The 15,666-nt window shown below is 44.4% G+C and overlaps 1 protein-coding gene across 9 annotated transcripts in view; it reads left to right on the top strand.

Annotated features, from left to right (window-relative positions):
• LOC118368224 (serine/threonine-protein phosphatase 2A 56 kDa regulatory subunit epsilon isoform) overlaps window positions 1-15,666 on the top strand; it is a 100,595-nt gene that overhangs the window by 64,529 nt on the left and 20,400 nt on the right. For all 9 annotated transcript variants that reach the window (XM_035752145.2, XM_035752141.2, XM_035752144.2 and 6 more), the window contains one exon: window positions 13,984-14,180. In XM_035752145.2, the coding sequence (XP_035608038.1) occupies window positions 13,984-14,180 (197 nt within the window). The remainder of the gene's footprint in view (window positions 1-13,983; window positions 14,181-15,666) is intronic.

Raw genomic sequence — 15,666 nt, 5'->3', positions numbered from 1 at the left:
ACATACTCAGTATTGTAATAACCTGAGATGGTAGAGCTGGTATCTGAATGGTGCTGCTTGCCAAGTCTGGGTGTTCCTAGGCGTTCCATGCCGTTCTAGGCTGTGCTCCCTGTCATGTGCGGCACTGTTGTGGTCAGCTGAGCGGTGTTCCCACTGCTGGGTGGACAATGTGTGCTGTGTTGTGGGCAGGGCTGTCATGTGTAGGTTTGTTCATTGTGGTTTGGTGTACTACGTCAGAAGGGTATCCTACGAAGCATGCTAGCTCTACTCAGGCTAGTCCAACTCTGAACTCTTCATTGAGGCAATGTTGAAGCATCAATCTCGTGGGCGAGTGCCACATTTTCATTTGTGCTGAACACTTCTTTCATTGAGAGAGCTTCAAATTCATTGGGCTGTGGTGTGAATTAGGCATTTAGAAGTGCCGTCTTTTATTTAATTACTTATCGTTAATGCAATCTTTGGTGTGCTTATCAGTGCAAACACAACCCACTTTTCTCCACTCCTATCGCTCCTTCTATTTGTGGAATAGCTTGTTGCGTTGTGGCTGTCAACATAATCCATAGATGGGTTTTGTGACCTCTAACCCTGATAATTTGCCTGTTAAACTCGTATGCTCGCAATGGCTGCCAGTCTTTACTTGAATGGGAACTACCATCTATGGATTGTCTACAGTTTGGAAAAATAAATGCTGTCATTACTAAATGTCAAGTGAACTGTTTTTTAACATTTATAGAAAAGTCATTTAAATTAAATATTTAATCAGTTGTCTTCCTAAAATGAAGGGAAATGGTATACCTAATCAGTTGTACAACTGAATGCATTTAACATAGCCCCTAAGGGCAATGACACAATCTTTGCGAGAGGGAGGGTATCTAATTTCATTGATCCTCAACTCCCACTTCATTCAAGCTAAATTGACTTAGCCTGCCCTGGAGCAAGTTAGTTCTGAAGGATTTGTTGCCATAGAAATATAACTGACTTTCGTTTGACTGGTTGTCCTGATTGGTTTTCGCTAGGTATAATAGGACCAAACACTGCATTCCACAGTAAGAACCTCATACCAACGGTTAAGCGTGGTGGTAGTGGGATGGTTTGGGTATGCTTCGCTGCCTCAGGATCTGGACGACTTGCCGTAATAAAAGGAATCATGAATTCTGCTCTGTATCAGAATTCTACAGGAGAAAGTCAGGCCATCCATCTGTATGCCTAAGCGCAGCTGGGTCATGCAGCAAGTCAATGATCCAAAACACAATCAAATCATGAAAATGTTTAAAAAGCAATACATTTGAAGGTTTTGAATGGCCTAGTCAAAGTTCAGACCTAATCCCAATTGAGATGTGGGAGGATTTGAAACGAGCAGGTCATGCTTGATAATCCACAAATGTCGCTGACTTAAAGCAGCTCTACGTGCAAGTTTGGGCCAAAATTCCTCCAAAGCAATGTGAGAGACTGATCAACAACTACAGGAAGCATTTGGTTGCAGTTAAGGTAGCACAACCAGTTATTGAGTGTAAGAGGGCAATTACTTTTTCACATGAGATTTGGGTGTTGCATAACTGTTAATAAAATGGATACTTATGTTATTTATTTAATTGTTATTTGTATACTCAGATTCCCCTTTTATCTAATATTAGGTTTTGGTTTAAGATCTGATACCATTCAGTTCCAAAAATAGAGATAATCAGAAAGGGGGAAAATACTTTTTCACGGCACTGTAAAAATCTCAATTTAATCCAATTTTAAATTAAGGTTGTAACACAATTTGGATTCCCCCCTCCCAAATCATTATTTTAGACAATTTAAAATGGATTACGTTTAGATTTTTGTCACTGACCTACACACGCATAATGTAAGTTGAATTGTGTTTTTAGAATTTTTTACAAATGAATTGAAAATGAAAAGTCAGGAGTCAAGTATTCAACAGAGTGAAAAGGAAGCCTGTACAGAATACAAATATTCCAAAACATGCATCTTGTTTGCAACAATTCACTAAAGTAATACTGCATAAAATGTGGTAAAGCAATACATTTCTTTGTCCTGAATACAAAGTGTTATGTTTTGGCCAAATACAACACCATTACAGAGTTCTACTCTCTATATTTTCAAGCATAGTGGTGGCTGCATCATGTCATGGGTATGCTTGTAATCGTTAAGGATTGGATTTTTTTTTCTTCGGGATAAAAAAAAACAATGGAGCTAAGCACAGGCAAAATCCTAGACGTAAACCTGGTTGTCTGCTTTCCACCAGACACTGGGAGATTAATTCATCTTTCAGCCAGACAATAACATAAAACAAGGCCAAATGTAGTTGCTTACCAAGAAGACAGTGAATGTTCCTAGGTGGCCGAGTTCATTTTGACTTAAATTCACCCAAAAATCTAGAACAAGACCTGAAATGGTTGTCAAGCAACGATCGACAACCTATTTGACAGCGCTTGAAGAATTTTGAAAAGGATAAGGGAAAATGTTGCATGATCCAGGTGTGGAAAGCTCTTGGTAAGTCTCTAAGCAATACTCTCAGCTGTAATCGCTGCCAAAGGTGCTTCTATAGAGTATTGATTCAGGGGTGTGAATACTTATGTAAATTAGATTTCTGTATTTCATTTCCAATAATTGTGCAAAAATATCTTAAAGCATGTTTTCACTTTGTAGATGGGTAGAACAAATCTATTTAATCAATTTTGAATTCAGGCTAACACAATGTGGAATAAGTCAAAGGGGTATACTTTGAAGTCACTGTATGATTGTGTGTGTGTGTGTGTGTGTGTGTGTGTGTGTGTGTGTGTGTGTGTGTTGTGGTAGACCAGGGGGTTTGGTCAAGACGTTTACACAGATCAGACACGGACAGAGTAGGATTAGCTCGGTTTCAAGGGTCTTTATTAAATAATAAATCAAAAGAAAAGGATGAGACCCTCTCCGGGATACCGTCTTCTGGGCTCTGGGTCTTGCTGTATCCTGTCAGGCACAAAAACTGAACTCCCTCCTGTTAGCTCGGGCACCGTCTCCAACTATACGGAAGTCACCTTTCTTCCCCCAGTCCTTCCCCTTCTGGCAGCTTTATGGGACTCGTACAGCTGGTGAGCAATCAGCCCTTGATTACCCACCAACCACGATCAGCCCCAATTAGTCCTGGCCGGAGAGTCCGTCGAGTCCTGGCACGTCCAACAGAGGGCGCCATTGCTTCGTGATGTCCTCGACCAGTCGGGGAGGGGGCTGTCGTCGGTGCGACGTGTCTTCCTTCTCGACAGGTAATCCGCATTTCCATGCTTCGCCCCTGACCTGTGCACAACAGAAAAAGAGAAGCGTTGAAGGGACAAGAAGGGACGTTCCCCCGTCCGATCAAATACCCCAGGTACTCTACCTCCTTGAACCCCAGTTTGCATTTCTTGGGGTTCGCTGCCAACCCGGCTTGCCTGAGCTCGTCCAACACCACCTGGAGGTGCGTCAGGTGCTCTTCCCAACCTTGGCTGTGGATGATGATGATATCCAAGTAGGCCGCTGCGTACTACTTGTGGGGTCGAAGTACTTTGTCCATCAGGCGCTGGAATGTGGGTGAGGCTCCGTGGAGACCGAACTGGAGAACTGGAGCACCAGGGACTGATATAGTCCGTCTGGTGTCAGAAACGCTGTCTTCTTCCGGAAGGAGTCTGTCAACGGTACCTGCCAATATCCTTTGGTCATGTACCGGGCCTTTCCCAATCGGTCGGAGTTCATCCACCATTGGCATGGGGTAGGCGTCGAACAAGCTGATGTCGTTCACACCCCGGAATTCATTACAGAAGCGCAGGCTACCGTCCGGTTTGGGCACCAACACGATGGGGCTGCCCCATGCACTGTGGGACTCTTCAACTACCCCCATCCTCAGCATAGCCTCCACTTCTTGTTTCACGGCCTTCCTTTGTGCCTCCGGAATCTGATATGGATGTTTTCGTACCATTTCCTCGGGCCGGGGCTTCTCGTAGAACACCGCCATGTTCCGATCGATGAGCTCCCTGAGCGCTTGCTTCTGGGCCGGGTTTAGGTCCTCATTGCTCGGGGCCACCACTGGTACCGTTGGCGTCCTGGGTCACGACCATAACACGGCCAAGGCTGTCCTCTCGTGCCACTTCTTCAATAGGTTCACGTGGTAAATCTGTTGGTTTCCGTCTCCCTAGCTGCCGTACGCGGTAATTGACAGGTGCCAGCTTCTGTCACCTCGTATGGCCCGTCCCATGTTGCCTGGAACTTACTTTTGGCCGTGGGGATTAAGACCAACACCCTTCTCCCACCTGGAATTCTCGGGGCTGGGTTCCCCGATTGTAGGCTTGGGCGTGTTGGGCCTTCTCCATAGGTTCCCTTACCACTGGCCATATGGCTGTCATCCGCTCCCTCATCGTCTCCACATGCCCTACCATGCTGCGTAAGGGGGTTGGTTGGGCTTCCCACACCTCCTTGGTGAGGTCCAGTAGGCTGCGTGACCTCCTCCCGTAGAGGAGTTCGAAAGGGGAATATCCAGTGGAGGGCTGGGGTACTTCTCGGATTGAGAACATTAGGTGGGGTAGTATCTGGTCCCAGTTCTTTCCGCCCTGCTCGATGACCTTCCGCAGCATTTGTTTGAGTGTTTTTATTGAACTGCTCGACAAGCCCATCTGTCTGCGGGTGAAAGACAGCGGTGTGTGCTCTCCTGCAGATCTGGACATCTTTCATTAGGCGGGACATAAACTCAGTACCTTGGTCTGTCAGGATCTCGTTCGGGATGCCCACCCAGCTAAAGAGGTGGAACAGCTCCCGGGCGATTCCCTTGGATACTGCTGCCCGTAGGGGAATAGCCTCGGGATACCTGGTGGCATAATCTACTATCACCAGGATGCACCGGTGACCTTGTACTGTTTTTACCAAGGGTCCCACTATGTCCATGGCGATACATTCAAAGGGCACCCCGATGATCGGTAGGTGGACCAGTGGGTTTCGGATGTGTGCTTTTGGGGCAATGAGTTGACACTGCGACAGTGGTCTGCCACAGCCCTCTTCATCCCGGGCCAGTGTAACCGGGCTGCGATCCCTTCCCGGGTCTTCTCCATTCCCAGGTTCGCCCCAAACAGGTGGGTGTGGGGCAGCTGAAGAACGGTTCCCATGTACCGTCGGGGCAGCAACAAAAACCCCTCGAAGTTCCCCCTGTTAGTGCGACACCTGATACAAAAGGTTATTCTTGATTTGGAAATGGGTGTATTGCCAGTCACTCACCCCCAGAAGTAGCTGTCCATCCACTGCTATCCCTTGGGCTGCGGCGGCTTTCAAGTTCAGATCCGAAGTGTCCCCTCAGTTGGCCCCCAGCGGGTGTCACGACTGGCCCCTCGGAATCGAGGAGGGGGAGGTTGAACTCCTTTTGACTCGGACCCGTAGATACAGGTTGGTCAACCGATTGCTTCTGGGCCGTACAGGCGATGGGTCGTCCCTGCTCTCTTCTTAGGCTTGCTCGTATCTTTTTCTTCAGCTCGTGCCCCCATAGGACTTTGAACAGCGGACATTCCTGTCCAACTAGGAGAGGTACCGTCAACTCTGGTACTGCACCCACCATCATCTGGAAGCAAGCTCCCTTGTGGCATCATGATGTTAGTCCATACGGTTGGATGAGTCTCCATTGACGAGTCTCCCCCTGGTGGCTGACCTGTTGTACATCAGTGTATAGACATGGAAGGTACAGTGGGGCAAAAAAGTATTTAGTCAGCAACCAATTGTGCAAGTTCTCCCACTTAAAGATGAGGCCTGTAATTTTCATCATAGGTACACTTCAACTATGACAGACCAAATGAGGGAAAGAAATCCAGAAAATCACATTTGTAGGATTTTTTATGAATTTATTAGCAAATTTATGGTGGAAAATAAGTATATGAATAGATAAGGTGTAGAGCAGTAGGTTTGGGTGGTTTCCTGATTTTATTATTTATTTATATGTTTTAATACCGTCCTCTCATCCTGGGATATACGATATGACCGGCATAATACAAAATGCAAAAAAATACCATTGGGCATCTGTTACCAGAATGCTAACGAAATTAACACGACTAATAGTGCAATTCCATGTAGGCTGCTATCTAAATGTGCTAATGAGTGAAAAAAAAAAATCCAATTGCAAAGACAGGCAATACAGCTCATAAAGTTATACATAAGCTCAGCTATAAAAGAAACGTCCCTTTTTCAGGACCCTGTCTTTCAAAGAGAATTCATAAAAATCCAAATAACTTAAGATCTTCATTGTAGAGGGTTTAAACACAGTTTCCTATGCTTGTTCAATAAACAATTAATGAACATGCACCTGTGTGGAACGGTCAATAAGATTCTAGCAGCTTAGACGGTAGGCATTTAAGGTCACAGTTATAAAAACTTAGGACACTAAAGAGGCCTTTCTACTGACTGAAAGACACCAAAAGAAAGATTCCCAGGATCTCTGCTCATCTTTGTGAATGTGCCTTAGGCATGCTGCAAGGAGGCATGAGGACTGCAGATGTGGCCAGGTTAATAAATTGCAATGTCCGTACTGTGAGATGCCTAAGACCGCGCTACAGGGAGACAGGATGGACAGCTGATCGTCCTCGCAGTGGCAGACCATGTGTAACATCACCTGGACAGGATCGGTACATCCGAACATCACACCTGTGGGACAGGTACAGGATGGCAACAACAACTGCCCGAGTTACACCAGGAATGCACAATCCCACCATCAGTGCTCAGACTGTCTGCAATAGGCTGAGAGAGGCTGGACTAAGGGCTTGTGTAGACCTGTGGTAATTCAGGTCCTCACCAGACATCACTGGCTACAACGTCGCATATGGGCACAAACCCATCGTCGCTGGACCAGACAGGATTGGCAAAAAGTGCTCTTCACAGTCGACGTGGTTTTGTCTCACCAGGGGTGATGGTCGGCTTGACGTTTATCATCGAAGGAATGAGCGTTACACCGAAGCTTGTACTCTGGAGTGGGATCGAGGTGGAGGGTCAGTCTTGGTCTGGGCGGTGTGTCACGGCATAATCTGACTGAGCTTGCTGTCATTGCAATCTCAATGCTGTGCATTACAGGGAAGACATTCTCCTCCATGTGGTACCCTTCCTGCAGGCTCATCCTGACATGGCCATACTGCTTGTTCTGTGCATGATTTCCTGCAAGACAGGAATGTCAGTGTTCTGCCATGGCCAGCAAAAAGCCCGGATCTCACGCCTGGGACCTGTTGGATCAGCGGGTGAGGGATAGGGCCATTCCTCCCCAGAAATGTCAGAGAACTTGGTGGAAGAGTGGGGTTACATCTCACAGCAAGAACTGGCAAATCTGATGTCGTATGTCAATCTGATGTCAGTCAGATACTGACTTTTGATTTTGACCCCCCTTGTTCAAAGACACATGATTCAATTTGTTAGTCACATGTCTGTGGAACTTGTTCAGTTTGTCTGAATCTTATGTTCAGATAACTATTTACACGTTTGCTGAAAATGAACGCCGTTGCCAATGAGAGGACTTTTTTTTTTTTTTGCTGAAGCTACCGAATGTAATTTGTGATGAGTTTGGACATTTTACATGAAAGTGAACCAGATATATTGTGCAAATGAACAACATTTGGACACATGCTTGTCTGAAGGATGAACAGTACTGGCTCTGAAACAGCATGTTAAGGTTATAGGCTGTGTTGAGTCTGGAGTCTTCAGGGCAAGGGGCCTGCCTGCTCTGCTTGGAGAAGATAGGAGAGGAGCAGACGGGCCGTGGAGAGAAAGGAAATCATGATGGCAGCGGTACAGAACTCATCCTAGGGGCTTTGACTTCTCAAGCATGGCAGAAAGCTTCCAAATATGGTTCAATAAATTAACTTACTTACTTTCAGCTAGGGGGCACTTTTGTAAAAAAAAAATAATACAAAAAAAAACATGTAAATTGTGTGCATTTTTACCTCTTTTTCTCCCCAATTTTCGTGGTATCCAATTGTTTTTAGTAGCTACTATCTTGTCTCATCGCTACAACTCCCGTACTGGCTCGGGAGAGACAAAGGTTGAAGGTCATGCATCCTCCGATACAAAACCCAACCAAGCCGTGCTGCTTCTTAACACAGCGCACGTCCAACCCAGAAGCCAGCCACACCAATGTGTCGGAGGAAACTCCGTGCACCTGGCAACCTTGGTTAGCGCGCACTGCGGCCAGCCCGCCACAGGGGTCGCTGGTGCGCGATAAGACAAGAACATCCCTACCGGCCAAGCCCTCCCTGACGCGGACGACGCTAGGCTAATTGTGCGTCGCCCCACGGACCTCCTGGTCGCGGCCGGTTACGACAGAGCCTGGGCGCGAACCCGGAGTCTCTGATGGCACAGCATAACCACTGCGCCTCGGGGGCACAATTTTTTTATGTTTGAAAAAATAACATTCCCAATGTAAAAGGCCTATTTCTCAGGCCCATATGCTAGAATATGCGTATAATTGACAGATTGGGATAGCAAACACTCTAAAGTTTCCAAAACTGTCTAAATATTGTTTGTGAGTATAACAGAACTGATATTGCAAGCAAAACCTGAGGAAAATCAAACCAGGAAGTGGCTTCTATTTTGTAAGCTCCATGTTCCATAGCCTGCCTTCGCTCTATTTAAAGAGATATCAACCAGATTCTTTTTCCTATCGCTTTCTCAAGGTGTCAACAGTCTTTAGACATAGTTTCAGGCTTTTATTTTGAAAAATGAGCAAGAAAGATAACATTGCGTCGGTGGATAGCTGGGTGTTCGCATGAGTTTTGCTTGTGATCATCAAAGGTAAGCGATTTAATTTATTGCTTTTCTGATTTTCGTGACCATGCTCCTTTGATGCTAGGTGTTCATAATGTTTTGTCTAGTGATCGATAAATTTACACAAACGCTTGGATTGCTTTCGATGTAAAGCATATTTTCAAAATCTGAGACGACAGGTGGATTAACAAAATGCTAAACTGTGTTTTGTTATATTGCACTTGTGATTTCATGAATATAAATATTTTTAGTAATATTTGAATGCAATTCAGCGGTTGTTGATAACAATTATGGGTGGGTAGCGTCAAGAAGTTAAACTCTTAGACTATCGATACCGACAGAATAAGAACAAGTCTTTGATAGTAATTACTAGTGAACGCAGGACTCGACAGAGGGTGTTGAGCCCAACGCATCACCGGGGACAAACAACCTGCCCTCCAGGACACCTACAGCACCTGGATGTCACAGGAAGGCAAGACGATCGGCAAGAAGATCGGCAAGGACATCAACCACTCGAGCAACGGCTTGTTCACTGTCACCCAGAATCTGAGTTCAGGACATGTGCATCAAAGCTGGGACTAAGAAGCTTTTTTAGTCTATCAAGGCCAACATACTGTTAAAAAGCCATCCCGAGCTGGCTTCCACGAGGTTACTCAACACTGCACCCTAGAGGCTGCTGCCATATGTATATAGACATGGAATCGCTGGTCACTTTAATGTTTACATAATTAAAACTATTTCATATTTATATACTGTATTCTACTGTGTTTTGGTCAATACCACTCCGAAATGTCTTAATTTCTTTCTTTTAGATTTCTATTCTGTTGTAAATTGTTAGATCCACTGTTGGCGCTAGGAACACAAGCATTTTCCTACACCCGCAATAACATCTCCTAAATATGTTATGTGACAATAATATTTGATTTGAATGCCAACTGCAAGCCTAATCGCCCAACATCAGTGCCGTCCTGACAGAATGGTACCGGAAGAGATGGCTGCCATTTTACGGGCTCCTAACCAATTGTGCCACTTTGTTATTTCACATTGTTTGTATTGAGGAGTACACCACATCAGTCACCTTCAACAATAAGTGCATCGATGACGTTGTCCCCACAGTCACCGTACGTACATACCTTGACCAGAAGCCATGGATAACAGGCAACATCTGCACTGAGCTAAAGGGTAGAGCTGCCGCTTTGAAAGAGTGGGGCTCTAGCCCGGCTGCTTATTAGAAATTCCGCTATGCCCTCAGACAAACATCAAACAGGCAAAGTGTAAATACAGGACAAAAATGTAATCGTACTACAATGGCTCCGACGCTTGTCGGATGTGGCAGGGCTTGCAAACTATTACGGACAACAATGGGCACTGTGTGTATATACAATATTTTTAGATTGATGTCCTGGCCTACCTCTTTCAGGTAATACATTCAATGCAGTATAAGCCTCATATTTAGTTAATTAAAGATGGGGTATGCATAAAAATCAAACATTGCCTCTTGCGTAATAAGCCCATACCTGTGCTCCACTGGCATCTCCCCTTAAAAAAACACTCCTTAGCTTTTGGAGTCCCATGCATGAAAAGTTAGACTAGCATCTCTGGACATTTAAAAAAATATATATTTCTTAGACTATTTGAAGAGGTACCCAAGCTCTTGTTGGTGGAATTTTAAATATAGCAGCCAATAGAAATCACGGGCAGTTTGAAAGAAGAGCGAACTCGCACTGGCAGTAGGCTACAGCAGTTAATTTCAGACCCATAACCATTCAATCTTCGTGAAGAGAAGTGAAAGCCTTCTGCATCTAATTCTAGTACTATAATATGGATGTCAATAGAATGATTAAGGACAAACTTGATATAATTTAACCGTTGAAAGCGAGGAAGGAATGAAGCAACAAGAGAGAGCGAAAGAGCCAAATAGGCTTATAACATTAGGGAAATATATCAGCCTACCAATTATACAAATAGGCCGTATACTTCAACATGTCAATGTAATTCACAAGCCTATACTTGTAACTTTGTAGGCTGCATGTGCTGCATCAGAATCCCATGTTCTCTCCCTGCTTTATCATGGTTTCAACGCTGTGCGTAATTCCAGCCCATATAATTCAATACAGTATTACAGTTCATGTGCAGTAGCCTATATCATATATGTTTGGTCTGATGAAACCAAATTTGAGAGATTTGTTTCCAACTGCTGTGTCTTTGTGATGCAGAGTAGGTGAATGGATGATCTCCGCATATGTGGTTCCCTCTGTGAAGCATGGAGGAAGAAGTGTGGGGGTGCTTTGGTTTGTGATGGGTTGGACTGCAGAGTGAAGGAAAAGAATCCAACAAGTGCTCAGCATATGTGGGAACTCCTTCAATAAGGTTGGAAAAGCATTCCTCTTGAAGCTGGTTGAGAGACTGCAAAGTGTGTGAAAAGCTGTCATTAAGACAAAGGGTGGCTACTTTGAAGAATCTCAAATATAAAATATTTTTAGATTTGTTTAACACTTTTTTTAGTTACTACATGATTCCATATGTTAAAAAATAAAAATAAAGAAACCCTTGAATGAGTAGTGTCTAAACGTTTGACACTGAATCTAGAACAGGATTATCTATTTTGTTGTCTGAATGGAATTGAGGGGGAGTGCTTGCGCGTGCACTGATTTTAAAGCAACGATATTCGAGTGAGGCTGTGTTCAAAAATAAAGTGACTGCTCAAGCCAGATGGAGATGGGTAAATTAGACACGCATTCGGTCTTTATATTATAGACTATGCTGCAGCAAATGTAGGCCTAACTATGACAAGAAAAAAAGTTACCATGATATGATAGATCTACATGCACTGTGAACTGCGCTCCAATTTGAGATGGGCTGTCTGTTCCCACCCTGAACTTTGATGGTTCATCATGCAGAGGCCGCAGAGAAGCCATATTTAAACATTTCATATCATTTCACGCCATGCTGTTCTTATATCCTGAACAAAAATATAAACGCAACATAAGTGTTGGTTTCATGAGCTGAAATAAGAGCTCAAAATGTTCCATATGCAGAAAAAGGATTTCTCATTCTTTGCAAATTTCTTTACATCCCTGTTAGTGAGCGTTTCTCCTTTGTCAAGATAATCCATCCACCTGACAAGTGAGACATATCAAGAAGCTTTATTTGACAGCAGGATCATTGCACAGGGGACAATAAAGGCCACTCTAAAATGTGCAGTTTTGTTACACAACACAATGCCACAGATGTTTAAAGTTTTGAGGGAGCGTGCAGTTGGCATGCTGATTGCAGGAATGTCCACCACAGCTCTTACCAGAGAATTTAATGGTAATGTATTTTCCATAAGCCGTGTCCAACGTCTTATTAGAGAATATGTCAGTACTTCCAACCGGCCTCACAATTGCAGACCATGTGTAACCACGCCAGCCCAGGGACCTCCACATCCGGCTTCTTCACCTGCGGGATTGTCTGAGACCAGTCACCCGGGCAGCTTATGAAACTGAGGAGTATTTCTGCTTGTAATAAAGCCCTTTTGGGGGGTCATGTGACATCCATACATCCAAGGGTCTAATTAATTTATTTCAACAATTGATTTCCTTATATGAACTGTAACTCAGTAAAGTTAGTTTTTGCATTTATTTTTGCTCGGTATGACTAATTATTTACGGGTTTCTCGCAGTTATTTATCCTGGGAAAAGGGACTGGTTTTGGCCGGTAAATCTCAGTATCCGGGTTTTTGCCATTCAACCTTTAGTGTGTGTGTACACTAACTGTTGGTTTGACAGGCTGTAAGTCTGTGCAGGTTGGAGTCTCCTCATCCTCAGTGCTCGCTCTCAACTTCTGATTTAACTGCAGATAGAGAGCGAGACAATCACGTTAACAGTACGATGGTTGTAATTTACAATGACCAGTTTGTGTACTAGAATGTTCTAGTTGTGTTCTAGAATGACCTGGTTGTGCTCTGGTCTTACCTGGTTAACCCAAAAGAGGGTGTTATTCCATGGAGCCCCCCCACCCCCATCTGCTCTGCCTCCGCTGCCCTCTTCACCTTGCCAACAGTCTCCATGGCAGCCAGTGACATCAGCGTGTCAATCAGGACCAAGTGGACCTTCTCTAGACCAATCAGACCGAGTGAAGCAGACCGTGAGCCAATCATGAGAGAGCAAAGGATCAATAATAGGAGTAATTTTAGGGTTATAAGAATGCGCGTGCACACTAACGCACAGTCTTGATGGGCGTGTGGCCTTCTTCTATGATGGCCACATCTTGGTCCCTGGGCTCTCGGCCCCTCTTGGTAAGGAGCTGCAGCATGGTGGAGTTGGTGTGGTTCCTGAGTTAATTAAGCAATTAACATCCCATCATGTTTAGGGTCATGTAAAAATGCCCAGTTGCCCATTTATTTTGGCTACCGTGTCTAGAAGAGATCTCGTGACTTTGAAAGAGGGGTCTTGAAAGGAGCATAGGGGCTTTAAAGTGGTGTGTTAGTCACCAGATCAACCCAATTGAACACATGGGAGATTCTGGAGCGTTTTCCACTACCATCAACAAAACACCAAATTATGGAATTTCCCATTGAATAATGGTGTCACATCCCTCCAATAGAGTTCCAGACACTCTTAGAATCTATGCCAAGGCACATTGAAGCTGTTCTGGTGGCCCAACAACCTTTTCAGACACTATGTTGGGTTTGCCTTTATTTTGGCAGTTACCTGTATTGCCCTGTGTTATGCCATGTTGACAAATGCTTGGCTGAGAAGACCATAGTTTAGTGTAGATACTTAGTCTTAGGGATGGCCTGTGATGAGGTCACTTTTACCACTTTTTATACCACCTGTTTAAACTGCAGGCACTGACTGACTATATAGATATACCGTAAGTACAAGTATACACAGCCTGGATTTAAGATCTTGTGCAAACTGGTCTCTGATGGAAGCTATTTCATGTCTGGATCAGGTTCCTCTGATATGTATTGTATGTATGGTCTTTGCGCTTCTACCTGTACTACGCTGTTAACAGTAGGTTCGTGTGGCGTGTGGTCCGTTCCTCTCTTACGCAATCATGGAAGACTGAGTTAGTTGGATTGGTTCATCAGGGTGAATATATAAAAAATTTAATTCAAGTGAAGGTCCTTAAATTCACATTTTCCTTTCCTCATTCACTCTCCATCTCTACTCCAATGTTGTCCTCCCCCTCTCCACTAGAAGTCTCCCTTTACTAGTAGGCCTCTACTGACCGTTTCTCGTTCTCTCCCTATGTGTGTAGACGTGCCAGCGCCGGAGCAGCCGGAGCTGTTCCTGAAGAAGCTGCAACAGTGCTGTACTGTTTTTGACTTCATGGACACGCTGTCTGACCTAAAGATGAAAGAGTACAAGCGCTCCACGCTCAACGAACTGGTGGACTATGTCACCGTCAGCAGGGGCTACCTGACAGAACAGGCCTACCCGGAGGTTGTCAAAATGGTGAGGCCACAACACATTGTGCCTTAAAGTAAACTAACTCCTAGCCACGCTACAATCTTAGTTTGTAAAATACTGGAGGGTTTCTGGTTCTTACAGACTACTCAGCTTCAGAGTAGTCTGTAAGAACACTAGGACCCATCTCCTAGTTTACCATTTATTTAGAAAAGGGTTGTAATCGGATATGATGGTTGCTAGCCTAGTATTCTGGGAGTAAATAATACGGAATAGATGCCAGTTCAACATAAAATATATTCAAAGGATAACTACACTGAAGAAAAATAAACGCAACATGCAACAATTTCAAAGATTTTACTGAGTTACAGTTCATAAGGAAATCAGTCAGTTGACTCTTATAAGGGAAGATGGCGCCCCGACGGAGAGGGTCACCTCGCTTCAAGTCCTTAGGAAACTATGCAGTATTTAGTTTATGTATTTCTTAAATTGTTAGCCCAGATAATCTTTAGTGTTATTACATACAGCCGGGAAGAACTATTGGATATCAGAACGATGTCAATTTACCAGGAATACAACTTTCCCAAAACGTATATCTTGTTCAAACCACCCAAGGCATTCTAACTGATTCCAGAGGCTGATCCAAAACAACGTCGCCGCAGAAGAGGTAGACGGAGCGTCTTTCTGGTCAGACTTCGGAGGCGCACGTACCACCCACAGCTTCCAAGTATATTACTCGCTAATGTCCAGTCTCTAGATTACAAGGTAGATGAAATTAGGGCAAGGGTTGCTTTCCAGAAAGACATCCGGGATTGTAACATACTCTGTAACATACTTTCTGAGGACATGCTGTCGGGAGTCTGTACAGCCACCGGGATGATTAACGACTCATGGTGTGATTGTAACATACAGGAACTCAAGTCCTTTTGTTCACCTGACCAAGAATTCCTTACGCTCAAATGCCGACCGCATTATCTCCCAAGACAATTCTCGTCGGTTATTGTCACAGACGTGTATATCCCCCTCAAGCCGATACCACGACGGCCCTCAAGGAACTACACGCAAACTGGAAACCATGTACCCTGACGTTTCATTTATTGTAGTTGGGGATTTTAACACAGAAAATTTGAGATCATATTGATTGTAGTTCCCAGGCTGGCAAAACACGATCAATGCTACTCTAACTTCTGCGATGCATACAAGGCCCTCCCCCCGCCCTCCGTTCAGCAAATCTGACCACAACTCCATTTTGCTTCTCCCCTCCTATAGGCAGAACCTCAAACAGGATGCACACCTGTGACCAGGACCATTCAACGCTGGTCTGACCAATCAGAATCCACGCTTCAAGAATGTTTTGATCACGTGGACTGGGATATGTTCCCGGGTAGCCTCCGAGAATAATAGATTTATACGCTGATTCTGTGAGTGAGTTTAAGGAAGTGCATCAGATGTTGTACCCACTGTGACTATTAAAATCTACCCTAACCAGAAACAGTGGACAGATGGTGGCATTGGTAAACCACCGCATTTAACC

Source organism: Oncorhynchus keta, chromosome 35 (genome assembly GCF_023373465.1).
Source record: "Oncorhynchus keta strain PuntledgeMale-10-30-2019 chromosome 35, Oket_V2, whole genome shotgun sequence".
Taxonomy (NCBI): Eukaryota; Metazoa; Chordata; class Actinopteri; order Salmoniformes; family Salmonidae; genus Oncorhynchus; species Oncorhynchus keta.
Note: the sequence above shows the minus strand (reverse complement) of the source record. Positions and strands in the feature narration are given on the sequence as shown.